At 38.9% G+C, this 15,807-nt stretch overlaps 1 protein-coding gene across 10 annotated transcripts in view; it reads right to left on the reverse strand.

The window, feature by feature from the left end:
• Positions 1-231: 231 nt before the first annotated feature.
• The window catches only part of SLTM (SAFB like transcription modulator), a 42,592-nt gene continuing 27,016 nt past the window's right edge, over positions 232-15,807 (reverse strand). For all 10 annotated transcript variants that reach the window (XM_028100048.2, XM_028100045.2, XM_028100043.2 and 7 more), the window contains 13 exons: positions 14,666-14,784; positions 12,419-12,568; positions 12,061-12,164; positions 11,803-11,969; positions 11,219-11,304; positions 10,835-10,998; positions 8,223-8,403; positions 7,352-7,476; positions 6,369-6,539; positions 5,189-5,503; positions 4,931-5,075; positions 3,217-3,377; positions 232-1,297 (listed from right to left, as the gene is read on the reverse strand). In XM_028100048.2, coding sequence (XP_027955849.1) covers positions 1,189-1,297; positions 3,217-3,377; positions 4,931-5,075; positions 5,189-5,503; positions 6,369-6,539; positions 7,352-7,476; positions 8,223-8,403; positions 10,835-10,998; positions 11,219-11,304; positions 11,803-11,969; positions 12,061-12,164; positions 12,419-12,568; positions 14,666-14,784 — 1,997 coding nt within the window. In that variant the 3' untranslated portion in view covers positions 232-1,188. The remainder of the gene's footprint in view (positions 1,298-3,216; positions 3,378-4,930; positions 5,076-5,188; positions 5,504-6,368; positions 6,540-7,351; positions 7,477-8,222; positions 8,404-10,834; positions 10,999-11,218; positions 11,305-11,802; positions 11,970-12,060; positions 12,165-12,418; positions 12,569-14,665; positions 14,785-15,807) is intronic.

A 15,807-nucleotide genomic window follows, 5' to 3' on the forward strand; every position in this document is an offset into this window, starting at 1 on the left:
GAAAAGATGCCTTTAAAAAAAAAGCCGTAAGATTTGTGGTTAACTCACCAACACTTCACCAGAGCGTGCTACCCAGCTACTGAGGTAAAAATCAAAGTGAGATTTATTTCCAAGGAATAAAGACCAAAAGACTGCCTTCAAAGCTCTAAACCTAGTCACTTACTTTGGGTTTAACTCCAGAAAGGACCGGAGGACTAACACCTAAAACGCTGGAAACAAAGACACATACACTTCCAGGTGTGGATTTTTATTTTCACAAAGAGACAACAATGCCTTCCCACATACAAGTATTTACAAAACCCAACTGATTCACCAAGCTAGAACCTGGGTTTTTTCCAGTTCTCAACATAGTTGGGAACATGGAAACATTAGTACCCACACAATTCCCAGAGATGGAATTTATCCACCAAACAGTGTAGATTACCTAATGAAAGTGCACTTACCTGCACAACTCAGTCTAAAAACCTCTGTGATACAAACCTCATGGCCAAGGTTTCATTAATCTATTTGGTTTAATACCATGCAAACCCGAACAAGTGTGCTGCTACACTAACCTGAAAATCGGCTCTCATTTTACAATTAAAAAGGTTCTCAACGCTTTAGCAACTATACAGAATATGAAGGTTTATTTCAAAAAAGAGTACATTTTTTTTAAACCAGGATACACAGATGCACTTAATGTAACAGTACCTTCTGCAAAAATAGGTTACATAATACTCAGAAATGCAAGGAACAATCTTATTCTCTAAAAATTAGACAGCAGACTTTTTTTAAGCTTAGACAGCCTTCAAAATGGAGGCTGAAAACGCTTGGTGACAAGAAACTCTAGAGCCTGACACCACAGAGCTAATGCTGCAAATGAAACTACTACCACACAGCTGCAAACTACTCTTTATATTCACACAGCGTTAAACAAAATGGTTTTGATTTCATCTTTTCAAATGTGTCTCGGTGCTGCAAGAAAAAAAGTTGAATGATACACAAAACTATTAAAAGTTACAACGGAACTATTTAAACATCTTCTCCAAAATTGAGAAAAGCAATCATGTTAAATTTTAAAAAAAGAGAAAAAAAGAAAAGTCTGACAGAACTCTCAAGCAAGTCAGAGGTCCTCTTCATAAAGTAGTCAAGTAAAGTTTACAGGAGATTTCAATAAATTATCTTGAAACCATGGCAGAGAGCTAATTTTCAGAATCGTCGTGGAGGTCCACCCTTAAATGGCTTAAATCCGGAGCCACTTCCTCTTGGCATGGAATTGCCACTGATTTGTACAATTCTATTAATTGGGGATGCATTACTGAAAAAGGTTTAAAAGAAAAAATTGTCAAGAACAAAAGAATAAATTACAGCTACTACCTATTAAGCATTTATCATTTATCAGGCACTGTTCTTTGTACTTTACCCATATTAAATAACTGACTTTTTCCAACAGTTTTGTGAGGTATGGACCATTACTAACCCCACTTTCTTGATGAAGAAACTGGGATCTGGAGGTTAAGTAACTTGCCCAAGATCACGGCTAATAAATGGTGGAACAAGGATGTGAACTTGGGCACTCTCACTTCAAAGTCTCTGCCTCATAGTAAGCCAATTAATGGGATGCACATGAATGGATTGGAGCAGTGGCTCTGAGTGTGATCCCCAGATGAGCAGCATCGGCATCACCTAGGAACTTGAACCTCCGAGCTAGAGGACATCATCACAGAATTATCTGTGGATTTCTTTTAGAGGAGGATGGATTTTTTTTTTTATACGTGTAATGGCAATGTAGTGGGTACTAATGAGCGACACGGGAAAAAAGACCCACCAAAACACCCTACAACCAATTTGGGAGACAAAAACCCATGGTGAAACAGTTTAAGTAGAATAAGATCAGATTACATAAAGGTTCGAATGCCTGACTGAGGATGGCAGGTTAGATCTGTGACCAGAGAGGCGGCTCATGGCTTTGGAGCAAATAATGGTCTAACAAAACAGTTCTAAGAGTTAAATTTATAAATAGTGTGAGTAACAGAGAAGGTGAAAGACTAATCGGAGAAGCTGAAATGTGGAAGAAGGCATAGCTATTACAATTATTTTTTAAAAATGGAACCACATTTAGAAATTTATGCTAGGGGTGGAAGGAGATAAAAGATGAGGCCCAGTCTGGGTGAACAAGACGCACAGTGGCACTGGCAAACTGAAAGAAGCTGGAGGCAACACGTGGAACACGAAGGTTTGAAACGGGAGAGGAATGAGTTTGCCTGTGACCCTGAATTTATGGAGACGGCAAAACATTTACATAAAGATCCCAATATAGAGCTAAATATCAAGAGCAGTGTCTGAAGTTCAACCATCTGAAGGAGCCAGCAAAGGAAATCAAAAGGGCAGAAAGAAAAGTCAGACGCATTAGAAAACAGAGGAGTATTCCCCCCGAAAAAGAAAAGCCACAGTGAGCAATAGTGCTTAACCACCAAGGACACTGAGAGCTCAGAAAATAAAGGAATATAAATGTGGCTAGAAAAAAGGCATTGGTGACCTCTGAAACCAAAGGCTGAATGAGTGCCAAGGCGGTGCAGACACAGATACAGTAAACACTCGCTCACTCCAGTCTGATGGTGGGGCTGACCAGCGCAGCAGGGAGTGGGGTCAGCGGGCCCGCCCCCCCTCCAAGACAGGGGAATGGGAAAGAGAAAGGCATGGAACAGAGGGGGAGACCAGACCCGCCAGCTGAGGGGCCACGATGGACGCTGGTGCACAAGAGAAAGCTCGCCTCTGAGGATACGAACAGGCTCTGGGTTAGTTAAATGTCCAACAGTTTTGCTAGAGCTACTGGAAAAGGGAGGGAGCAGAACGTACTTTCAGTCTCCTCTTCCTTTCTAGGACTCCTTTCTAGGACTTTTAGGAGTGACAGGTGGTGAACAAGATGACGGTTCAGACATGAAGTTAGTGCTCCTTATCTACTGGATTATGACACACACACATACCTGTATCTCAGTCCATGTGGCAGAATGCCAATCAGTGAACTTACAATGAGGAGTATAAACTAACAAATTAACATCTGCTGCCCGGCGTATAATCTCCGGGAGATCTGGAGTTAACATGGGGAAATGTTTAGGCAAAGTTAGGACTGTGACCACTAGCTGCCATTCAATATCTCAGAAACTATACTGCCCTTCAAGGAAAGGACAAAGGTTTGGATGAATGCTGGCAGAAAAGTCTTAACCAAGTACTTACCTTGCGTGCTGGGTTATCATGCCTGCTCCTGTCCGGCCATCACCCATCCGCCTTGCATCATGATAGCCAGGCCCTTGAGAAGGTGGACCGTGCCACTCTTTCCGTGGTCCACTTGTGTCCCGTCCATGGCGTTCAACCACGTGTCGTTCCTCAGGGTAGTGCTAAAGAGTCACAGATTAAAAGAAAAGTCACAACACCTGCAGCCTCATGCCGATTCCCTTAGGCTGGTGTGCTCTGAAGTGTCCGAAACACATCAATAAGGTGTCTGAGAAGAAAAGGGGGTGAATAATAGCAGAGCACATGCAAAGAATTTCCAGCTATTTTGTACTGAGAAGCTGCTCAGGCTTCAGGGCAGGGTGTGGGGGCAATGTAATTTCTATTTCCGTAGCTTTCAGCACGCACATACTTTTTGACCCTCGGGTATTTCTAGATCCATATATGATGCATGGATGGACAGGTGTATAAGAAGGCAGAGTGAGGGGTCAAAACAGTACAATGAATCAGGGTAGGGGGTAGGATCAACAGGCAAACAGCACACAGACACGGTGGTTGTTGTCCTATTTCACACAGTACTCATTATTGCTATGATTCTTACAAGGTCTTACATACATGACTATGAAAAACAGAGTGAATGAACCTAAGGAAACAACCGCCATAGAACTAAAGATCCAAGGAAAGCAGAGTCAGAAGTGATGACACTTAGTCTACAGAAAATAAAGCTGAAGATACTATACAAAGATATAATATTGGCAAAACAATTTATATTAGGAAAAACAGCATTTTCAAGGGAGGAACAGGATCTCCTCCTGGGGATACCTTTTCTAAGTGGGTATCGGAATACGGGGGCCAGTCTAGGAGTTTTTACTCTAAGGCAGAATGTCTGGATTACAAACCCCATCTTAAAAGTTCTGCTCATGGGGCGCCTGGCTGGCTCAGATGGTTAAGCGTCTGCCTTCGGCTCAGGGCATGATCCCAGGGTCCTGGGATCGAGTCCTGCATTGGGCTCCCTGCTCCGCGGGAGCCTGCTTCTCTCTCTGCTTCTCTCTCTCTCCTCCTCTGTCTCTCATGAGTAAATAAAATCTTAAAAAAAAAAAAAAAGTTCTGCTCATGGGGGGGCGCCTGGGTGGCTCAGTCGTTGAGCGCTTGCCTTCAGCTCAGGTCATGATCCCGGGGTCCTGGGATCGAGCCCCGCATCGGGCTCCCTGCTCATGGCGAGCCTCCTTCTCCCTCTCCCACTCCCCCTGCTTGTGTTCCCTCTCTCACTGCATCTCTGTCAAGTAAGTAAATAAAATCTTAAAAAAAAAAAAAAATTTCAGGGCTAGCATCCTACTTCTTTCGACCATTAATGTTTTTGTTTTTAAGATTTATTTGTTTGTTTGACAGAGAGAGACACAGCGAGAGAGGGAACACAAGCAGGCTGAGTGGGAGAGGGAGAAGCAGGCTTCCTGCTGAGCAGGGAGCCTGATGCGGGGCTCGATCCCAGGACCCGGGGATCATGACCTGAGCCGAAGGCAGACGCTTAACGACTGAGCCACCCAGGCGCCCCTGGACTATTAATGCTCAATTGTTGACAGTAAAATATGAAAAACATTAAAATCTTTGATGAGAACCTCATCTCCCAATCGTTCCACTCTAACTAATCAAGGCCACATCAAAATGGCAAATCCTCGGAATTTATTCCCAAAGAGGTGACAATACATTCTCAAGCACTTACCTGTGTTCCACTTCCTCGGTCCGTGATCACACCTCTGTCTCCCTCTCTGTTCCCGTAGCCCGAAGCATTACTGCGACTGCCAGGGGGAGCCCCTCTCACGCTGTGTCCTGATACTTCCCTCCCAGATCGTTCCGGCCTTTCAACTCTGTTAAACAAAACCCAAAGACATCTATGATCAAAACTTTATTACACCTTTTTTTCCTTAAACCCAAATGAGTTCTATACCATTGGCTGGGCCCTGGCAACTACTCAAAATACCTTGTTTCCCGTTTGTCGGAGGACATGCTGCTGTCACTTTTCCAAGTGGTTGGTCTGGATGGATTGGGCCCTGCTTCCCGAGGATGTCTAGGGTGAGTGATATCAGGCCTGTCATGGATGATCACGGTTCTCCTCTCATCTCGTTCTCCCCGGACTTCTCGCCTGTCCGTTTCTCTAAGTTCATTTCTTGGTGGTGGAGGTTCATTTCTTCTGGAATCACTGAAATTTTTGGGATACCTTTCAAAACCCGGATCTTCTCTTCGTGCAGTAGGACGTGTTTTTTTCCCTTCACTTTGACCAACAAAGCGTTCTCGCCTATTGATTATTGAGAGCAAAGAACAGAGGTCCTGAAATGTACTTACTTGGCCTTATTCTTAATTGTATTTGCATAACTTACAAAAATCACAGCTTGTTTAAAAATTAACTTAAGGCAAAGCCACTAAAAAAGCCACAACTTTGATTATAACAACTTATACTCTAAATGTCTGGCATGAAGATTGTTGTTTAGCATCTGGGAGGAATTCACATCAAACACTCAAATGACTACCGACCTGAAGGATATTCTAGTGTTCTAAACAGTTGAAGCACATCCAAAGCTAACAGCATTGCTACCGAGTTTTAAACAAGGTTAAGAAGATAAAGCCAATCTACTTAACCTTGTTACGGTGGCCTATTAAACTAATTTTTTTCCAAAGTCTATTTACTTAAGCAATCTCTACACCTGACATGGGGCTCCAACTCATGACCCCAAAATTAAGAGTCTCATGCTCTACTGACTGAGCCAGCCAGGAGCCCCAAACTAATTTTGAATACTGAATCACATTTACATTAATAAAATCAAAAACCAAACATACGATTTGTTCTGAACAGTCAGATCTGAGCTGTAGTACTTAAGATTTTACTAGCGAACCAAAGTTATCATTAGCAAGGCTCATGTACCAAATATAACAACTTTTTTTTTAAAGATTTTATTTATTTGAGAGCGAGCGAGCAAGGGAGAGCATGAGCTGGGGGAGAGGCAGATGGAGAGGGAGAAACAGACTCCCGGCTGAGAAGGGAGCCCAACGTGGGGCTCGATCCCAAGACCCTGGGATCAGGACCTGAGCCAAAGGCAGATGCTTAACCTACTGAGCCACCCAGGCACTCCCCAAATACAACAACTTTCAAGGTATCTATCTACCTTTCAAAAGACGAAGACTGTACTGTTGAACTCTCAGGAAACCTGCCCCTCTCTCGGTGATCAAAGTCATTAAATCTGTTTTGCTGGCGAGAATAGTCAGATCCATGGCTGAATCGTGCATCTGTATCTAGAGACAACTTTTTATTCTCGCTCCAGTAAGGATCATCTCGCCTTGAAGAGAAATATTTGCTCATTTATATAAATTAGTTTTATAATACTCCAACAACACTTACTTGGAGTCATACATACCACATGCTAGGAACTGTGGATACTGAGGGCTAATAAACTCAAGACATAAAACATTCTGTTACAAGAACAAGCTAGCAAAGAATTAATTATCAGATTGCATAAAGTCATATAGTGTTAGAGGAATTTCACAGAGAGAAAATAGTTGAAAAATGGTCTGTTTTAAAATTCGTAAATGGAAAAGACAGCTACCATTTTATAATAAAATTCTAACAGTCCACAACTTTTTCAGTCACACTAACTTTGGAAAGGTTAGGTAAGTCCCAAGCACAATTCATTCATTCCATCTATTTCTCAACACAATCAACTAAATCTCACAGAACTTATATTAAGAAAATTAAATGACTGCATTTGGATATCTATTAAGCAGCATGAACACAAACACACAATGCACTCTTTCCAAGTCTGTCACTTCCAAGTTTATCTGCACTACCCTGTCAGAATTTTCACAATGGGTCTGAGTTTGAGAACCACCATGGGAGCCTACTATGGTGATGTATTTCCAGTCATAATGGAAAAACATTTGGCAACAGGAAGGGAAAGGGAAAAAAGAGCAGACTCTTCCTACTTGACAATGCACTGGATCCACTCCAGTCCTGCAATCATTCCCATCCCTACTGGATCATGACCTGTATTCCAGTGATGGTTGCCTGTACGTGCTAATCCTCCAATCAGTCTTAGTTTGAAAGGCATAAGATAGCAAGTGTTAACTGTTAAAGAAGAAAGCAGGCAACTACCTATGATCTACATCACGTGGGCGTTTCAAAGAATTCCTTTTCTCTTGTTCGTAACGAAGCTGTTGCTGTTGCCTTCTCAGCTCCTCTCGTTCTCGAGCAATACGTTCGGCTTCCTTACGGCGTTCCTTCAGACAACACAGAAGGAAGAACCAACCAATGCAAAATGAAAACACAAGGTAAGTACATGCACAACCTTGTTTCATCCTGTCATTAAGAAACCACCATAGGCAAGCACCGGGCAAAACACATACCTGGGACAAATATATAAACAAAATTGACTTCAGAAATCAGTAAGCTAGGCTACGGCTATTGTTCTGCAACATTAAAAATAACAAGAGAGTGGGTGGTGGAAGTTGGCAGGTAATTGGGAAGGTCAGATTTAGTTTCATCATTTGACTGAAACAAAAGCACCTAAAGGGAATTAGATATAAAGTTCTTAATATGTCTGCAAACTAAAGTGCCTTAAAACCCTGGATGCAATTCTGCAAAGAGAGGCATTATTTCCTTCCAGCCTTGGGAAATCATTCCCACTCTACTATGTAAGGAAATAAGTTATTATTTGCTGAGACTGGGATAGTGACAGAGCCTGGATTATAACTACTCTGGACTCATAGTCCTATGCTCAGACTATTAGGCTGCCATGATATTGCAGAGCTTGAGTTATTACCAATTGGCTAGAACAAAGTCACTACTAAATGTATTTTGAACTAGCACCTAAGTGATTGTTATCTTTCAGGGACACCTTAATAAATGCTCATTAGCTGAACTCATTCTATAGAAGCTTTACAGCAAGTAAAGCAAATTTTAGGGCAAAAATCACAGGGTTTGAAAAAGGTCAGTTATTTAAGATGAAAAGATTTTCTGACTGCACCTGTTCAATACGAATGCGTTCCCTTTCCAAGCGTTCGCGTTCCATTCTCTCTCTCTCTAGTTTTTGCCTTTCAATTTCTAGGCGCTCTCTCTCTCTCTGTAAGCGTTCCCGTTCTTCCCGTTCACGAATTATTCTAATGCGTTCTCGCTCTCGACGCTCTCTTTCTGCAATCTCTCTTCGTCTAACAAAAATCAGTATTTAGAAATACTTAAATTATGCTAGCACTGTGTGAAAGAGAATAGCTTTTGAGTTTGAATTTTTCCTTGAGGTTGGCAATTTTAAACTTCAACTCAACCTAAGTAGTTTTAATGTAATTGGAAAGAGAACTCAAAATAAAACTTTAAACAGATTCCAATGCTATCACTTATTTATTAAGACTGTCAACTGAGGAGCTGAATTTTATAGAGTAGTTGCCTCTTAGAGGATTCCTGTTTAAATAAAAATCCCATAATAATAGCCCATTAGTGAATCGACATTTTAAAAAGGAGATGTTCTACATATATGAATTTCCAAAACTACAACTTCTACTGTTTTTGAGAGGAAAATTTCCAGTATCTAGTATATGGTCTACCTCCTTAAGCAAGGTATACCTTATTTTGATGACTTGGGATCATACCCATCAACGTGAATTACAGCAAATGCTACATATAATAAAATGTGGCCTTACGTTAAGGGCCTTTTTGGTGTTCACTGGCCCATGCTTCTCTGAATCAGGACAGAGTTCAAACGTTTGCTGAACTGAATGAAGTTACTGTATTGGGATTTCTAATCACGTTTTTGTCATCCCCTCACTCTAAGGCCCTCCATGCACTCTATCACCATGTCTTCTAGCAACCCAGTGGTTCTCAGTGGCTCAGTGCTGCCCCCATGGAAATCTGAGGGCCATTTTAAATTATCGCAACGACCATGGGGGCTGTTAGCAGCATTTAGTGAGTGGGGACTACGGATTCTAAATATCTTATGATGCATGGAATAATCAGTATAGTTCTGCATAACAAAAAACTGTCCAACACTTACACCTTTCAAATGCCATAATGGACATTCATGTCATTAAAACAAACAAAATCACCTTAAAAAAAAATTGGAGCCTAGAACTTGACTCGCTTTTAATAAATGCTAGGTCGGTTTGTTTGCTTTGGCATGGTTTTATATACACTAAAATTTCTAGAAATGCAACTCCATGTAAATTAGAGGAAAAATGATACTTTCTTAAGACCTTCACCAAGAGCTGTTCACCATTTCAGAAATCATGTAGTAATGTCAACACCACTCCTGGTATTTGACTTACCAAAATGACACACCAATATCAGTCTGCATTTGTAGCTGTCACATTTTCATTGAGTCTAAAGAGGGTTGTAAACATCTGACTACTTCATTAGGTCTTCTAGAGTCGTGCCTAAACATTCATATCTGGAATATATGCTTCATTATAATTTACTTTTATTTCTTCTTTATATTAGAGTTAAGGCATTATATTGTTTTTTTGGAAATTATTTATATAGGCATATTATGCATTTGTAGGCCTATTATGCATCAATTACATTTCAGCAGAGTAAAGAGAATGCTGTGACTATGTGTGTGTGTGTGTGTGTGTGTGTGTGTGTGTGTATACACACACATACATAAAAAAAGGAGTGCTGGTCTGACAGACCTGAGAATCACTGCTCTAGTGGCTCCCACTCTCTCATTCTGATTTATCGTCTACATAGGAATCTCAGTATATTGGGACTTCATCAAAAAGAGGAAAAAAAATGGGTTCTGAGTAATGCAAGGATTATTTCCTTCTAATAAAGTATGTGACATACTACTATTTAAGTTGTCAAATGTGTCTGGTTGTTCCTAATACTCCTCTGAATGAATAGATGAAATCCCATGATAAAAGACCTCTCAATGAGATAGGTTAATATTTGGAAACTTATATTACAAAACATTTTCACGAGAATATTTTAAGTGGCATCAAAAACCTGACATAGGAAAGCAATGGTGGCATTCATGGTGAACTGCTGAGATATTGCCACTAAAAATAGAAATGTTTTGTTTTGTTCTCTATTTTAAAGAGAATGCTTGCTTCGAGATAGAGCTTCAACACAATAAGGTTCACAAGGCGAATCTTCCTTCACTTGGGCTCTAATCCAAAGTACAATCAATTTTTCCTAAAATGTCAACATGCTACTTGAACACTGTAGCTTACACTATCTTATCTCAACATCATTTTTTCCTTTAAAGTCACGTTTTTCATTGCGGCAGCTTTGGAGTAGAGGAAAGAGCATTGGACTTGGAGTCAGAAGACTTGGGTCTGAGTCCCGACTCTGCCACTCATTAGCCATGTGGCATTGGAAGAGTCATTTAGCCTCTCTGGGCCTCCATTTTTTCAATTAAGTAACGGGCGCACCTAATCTTACAGAACAGTTGAGACAGAGATAACAGATGGAAAGGTACTTTGTAAATTATGAAATGCTATGCAAACTTAAGAAATCATTAGGTCTTACTGCACTTCTTAAAAGTGGCCAATAGCTTTCTGTGGGAATACAATTTCCAGAAATCTGGTTTGTAACTGGCGTTAAAGATGTACGTCTAGTTAAAGACAGGTATAAAACAGACTCTTTTCCTACCTTCGAAGTTCCATTGCTCGTCGCAATCTTTCAAAGCGAACTAAATGCTCTCTTAGTCTTTGTTCCTTCATCTTTTCAAAAGGCAAGATGTCTTTCCTTCTATAGTCTTTGTCCCTTTTTTTATCTAGGCTAGCTCTCTCCTTTTCCTTGCTTCTCCCATGAATCTACAGAAAAAAAAAGTGGTAACAAGACTAGAAGTTAAAATAATTCGGGGTTTTGGTTTTCAAGTTCAGCTGGTCATTTAAAAAGGTTAAATGAGTAATGACATTCTATTTTTCTTAGATTTTCAAGCACAAAAGTATGCAAAAAATGGTTACAGAGATACTAAATTGTCTTCTTTTAGAAACAGGGAGAATAGGATACAGCATCCATCCAGAGACTTACTTTCTCATATCTTCCTCTTCTTGATGGCCTACAATGATCTCCTTTAGTTTGGTCTAGTATTACCATATGTCCTGGACTCTTGGAACCTAAGAGAAAAAAAAAGTAGATAAACAAATGCCTAAAAAACATTTCATTAAAAAAGACAATCAAGATAATGTAAAAATGCTGAATTCTCAAATAGCCAGATATTCAGAAACCAGTGCATGAAATAAAAAAAACCTACTTATTTTAGGAGAACTTAGTTGCACATAGTTTTTAAAAATAACTCAATCCACAAACATAAATACTTTCTGTGATACCAAAAGATCCCAACTCAGTTACACAACTACGAATCAATGGCCATTTACAGCCAGCCCAGGTCTTCCAGTAAAGGGGCTCAGCTGGAAGAACACCTTTGTTTCCCAAGAGTAGAAAAGACGACAACTAGTGCTACTGGACCTCCACCTCCCCTTCTACCACAGTGACATCTAACAAAATTTAAATATTTATCTGGACTGTAATCTCAGGTTTTCCCTTCCACTGTAAAAATGAAGTTGTAAAAAGCATTAGAAAAGGGATCAAGAAGAAAGATACATATAGCATACTTATTCGCTTCTTTTCTTCACTTTTTTTAATCGAGTCTGAAGTTTGGCCACTTGATCCATTATCATTCTTCTCGTCTTTACCTTCTATTTTCTTAGTCTCCTTGCCTTCCTTTTTTTCACACTTCTCAGACGACCTTTTCTCTTCTTTTTTGACAGAGGCTTGTGTCCTGACCATACCACCCAAGAAAACAACAAAATGAGAACTACCTCATCAATTTCCCAAAAGTCTATGTGCTTATCAAAAAAATAAATCCTTACTTGCTACTTCTATCACTCATATTTTTTTTGTCTCCAGAACTTCTTGAACTACTCTTTTCATCATTTTCTTTCTTCAGTTCTTTCTTAGAAGGATCACCTTTAACCTGAAAGGTTTAAATAGAAAAACAAAAGAAAACAAAAAAACTGTAAGTTACACTTATGATCATAACAAGTATGTTGCTGGGACAAAATCTGGAAAACAGGAAGTAAAAAATCTGGAAAATCTGGAAGTAAAAAACTAAAAATAAATACTTAAAAATTATACCAAATTCTACTCCCTACTGGTATAACATCTTTAAATTGAGCATTACTGGCCCTCAAAGTAACCTCCCTCTTATATACATTTAGGCAAGCTTACTTTTTCCACAGAAATCAGCTGTCCATGCAGCTCAGTGCGATGAAGATGGGCAATACATCTGGACACCTCTGTGCTTGAAGACATGGTTACAATGCCATAGCACTTTGCCCCAGGACTTCGAGCATTTGTAACTACCTTTGCACTCAGAACCTATAACATAAGATAACACTTTACAAAGTTTTGCAACTACATACATTTCTGAGTAAGTCAAACTTCACAAGTAAGACTATTCAAATAAAACGATATGTTCAGGATACAGAAATTCATGATGAAGGATAAATTTAGGATATATATTATTCTGTTTTATATTCTTGTGATCACTATCTACTTGGCTTGTAAGTACTTAGTAAATATTCAGGGGAACAATTTAAAGTGTCAAAAAGCAATTTAACCTACCTTTATTTTTTTCTTTTTTTTTTAAAGATTTAATTTATTTATTTGCAGAAAGAGACAAAGTGAGAGAAGGAACACAGGCAGGGGGAGTGGGAGAGGGAGAAGCAGGCCTCCCGCTGAGCAGAGAGCTCAATGCGGGGCTCGATCCCAGGACCCCGGGACCATGACCAGAGCTGAAGGCAGTTGCCCAACAACTGAGCCACCCAGGTGCCCCTATTTTTTTATTAATTTTTTTAAATATATAGCCAAAACACAGTCACATCAATGAAATAACGGCACAATTAATGAAAGCAAAGAAATAATATTCTCAGTTAGATTTGGGCCAAACTTCCCCTACCGTAAGTCCACCCTGACTCTCTTAGAGGGGGGAAAAAAAAAAAAAAAAAAAGGTAACTTTCTAGAAAGTTTCTAAATGAGTGTTAACAATTTTCTGTAACAAGTAACTACAAAAAATTTCAAAAAAATGAATAAAGAATCATCCACATATAAAAAAATCAGTCTTTAAAACACACCCTACAAAAATACACTCTAAAGAGACACACTTTCTGTTCTGTGCTTTTAAAATTTATACCAATATCAAAGTGACAAATAATTTCAACTCTATAAAATCGTTAAGAGAGACAAGGGATGGGTGAGTAAGAAGAAAAGTGAGAGAACAGTCTAGTGCTGAACAAAGAGAAAGACAGACATAATGCCATGAAAAGGTAAACAGGGAATTTAGGAGGCTGTGTGGTGTGAATGGCTGGAAACTATCAGCTTTTACCTCAACTCTGGGAAAGGCAGACTTGCCCCAACAGCAACTTGATTTTTAAGCCCAACATCTTGTTATAACGGTGTCCTTTATATAGTTTTAGTCCCAGGAAATGCCAGCATTAAAATATTGGTTTTGGATCTCTAACAATAAATTACCAAGGCTAGTCATGTGACTACAATTCTCAGTGTTCTGTATCTGACACCTACAAGAATCCTTAACACTCAGGAAACTCTCTATATTAAAAGGAAAAAAAAGACTCCTGAAAGCAACAGGATAGATTTTTGTAACATTCATTACTGGTTATTTACCGATACTAGTCATAAATAAATATTCCAAAGCCTACTGTGTGCACACAAAGTACAGCAGATAAAGTCTCTGGTTTCAAAGAGCTTACACTGGTGTAGATTACATACAATGTATTAATGAAAACCAAAAATATAAGGTAGAAAGTGGTGAGTACCTTAAGGGATACAGATCGACTATAATTCAATTCAACAACTATTAACTATTTAATTCATTTAATTATTCATTTAATTATTGACTATTCTTCTCTTCTATTAGGTCTTCCCCTTATATGCCAGGGAAACCTTTCCTGATGAACCAACTATAGTAAACCTTCCCCTTTTTGCTTTCTTAGCAACTCTTTCCATCATAGCACATATCACGACTTCTGATTAAGTATATTTTTACCAGTTTTACATTTTTCTCCACTACTGTACGAGAATCTGTATGATGACAGGGACATCAGCTCCCACCCCACCCCCAAACTCTATATCCCATCGTCTAATACTAGTCTACCTATATTTTCCAAATGACCAGATCAGCCTCAGATACTCTAGTTTCTAGAAAAATCATGACAAATGTGAAAAACAAAATGCAGTCCTTGGCTGAGATGGGCTCAAAATACGAGCTTTTAATAAAAAGATCCCCAGGGTTCAGGGTGAGATTTTATGTTGCAATTCACCAATACCACAGAACTCAATAATTATGCCTATACCAGTCCTAAGAAAAACAAGAAACTGGAAGGTTTTATGTAATACCGTTTTGAACATAATCCCCATTTCAAATGGAGATACCAGAAAGACAGATAAAAATTGTACCTTTCCATATTTGCCAAAGAGGTTCTTCAAGTCAGCAGCTTTGGTATTAGAAGAAAGTCCACTAACCCAGATATTTTTAGTTGAGCTTCCACTGCTACCACTAGTACTACTTGTACTTCCTAGAATAGATTTAACATCAGACATTTTAGTGTCTTAATTGGAAATTTTATTTTTTAACAAAATTATTGTCCATACGCTTTCAAAATTATAAAATCCTCCTTTAATTTAAATTATGGTAGTACAACCCTGCTGTATCCAAAGCCTATGAATCTGCTATTATTAAAATCAAACACAATAGACAATACAGCTAGTGAGGAAACAAATCTGAACATCTGTATACTTCCTACCACGTGAGTTTAAAATCAAAATGTGTGAAACATCAACCACAGGTCTTGGACTTTCACTGTTAAGTTTAATCATTTATACTGTACCACTGCACTTATAAACAACCAGAAAGCAGTCATCAACAAACATACAGACTGCTTAATTACCCTCATCTGTTTGGGCTTTAGATCCTGAGAAACTGGGAGTGCGAGAGGGAACAGTCAAAGCAAGGGATAAACTATTTCCAAGAATTTAAATGTTTAATAACAAAGACTAACCAACAGCTCATCTTCATTCTCTAGTAGAGAAAGAATAAAAAAGAAATTATACGCAGCTAGTTAACTCTGGATTTAATAAAAGACAATCTTCTAAGACAAATTAATTACAAGAATAAAATCAGAAACCTCAAAATCCTTTAGAATAGGTAAATATAATGTTATATGAATCATTTTTGCACTAATTTCAACACAAATTATGGTTTCATACACAGAGATGCCATTTCTTAGAATACAGGCCTACTCAGTCACCCTCCAGTGTTTTTCCTCAAACGTGCTGTACTAAAAGGGGAGCTTTCATTCATTTGACTTTACTTGGAAAACAATTCTTACCCCACTTTAAGAAAAACAGTAATAATTAAAAAGTAACAATTTTTGTAACTTCAGGTTGTTATATGTGGAAAGAGTAAAACTTTCAATGCTTTCGAATATTACATGCCACAAATTTTAGTTGAAAAATTACTGTCAGTGTAGACTTATACGAGGAGATAACATCTACCTGACTCAAATATTTTAAATATTAATGGTTGCTGCATTTCTACT

Source organism: Eumetopias jubatus, unplaced genomic scaffold, assembly GCF_037043125.1.
Source record: "Eumetopias jubatus isolate StellerSeaLion01/CBP00866 unplaced genomic scaffold, mEumJub1_p1.0 scaffold_7, whole genome shotgun sequence".
NCBI classification, from domain to species: domain Eukaryota; kingdom Metazoa; phylum Chordata; class Mammalia; order Carnivora; family Otariidae; genus Eumetopias; species Eumetopias jubatus.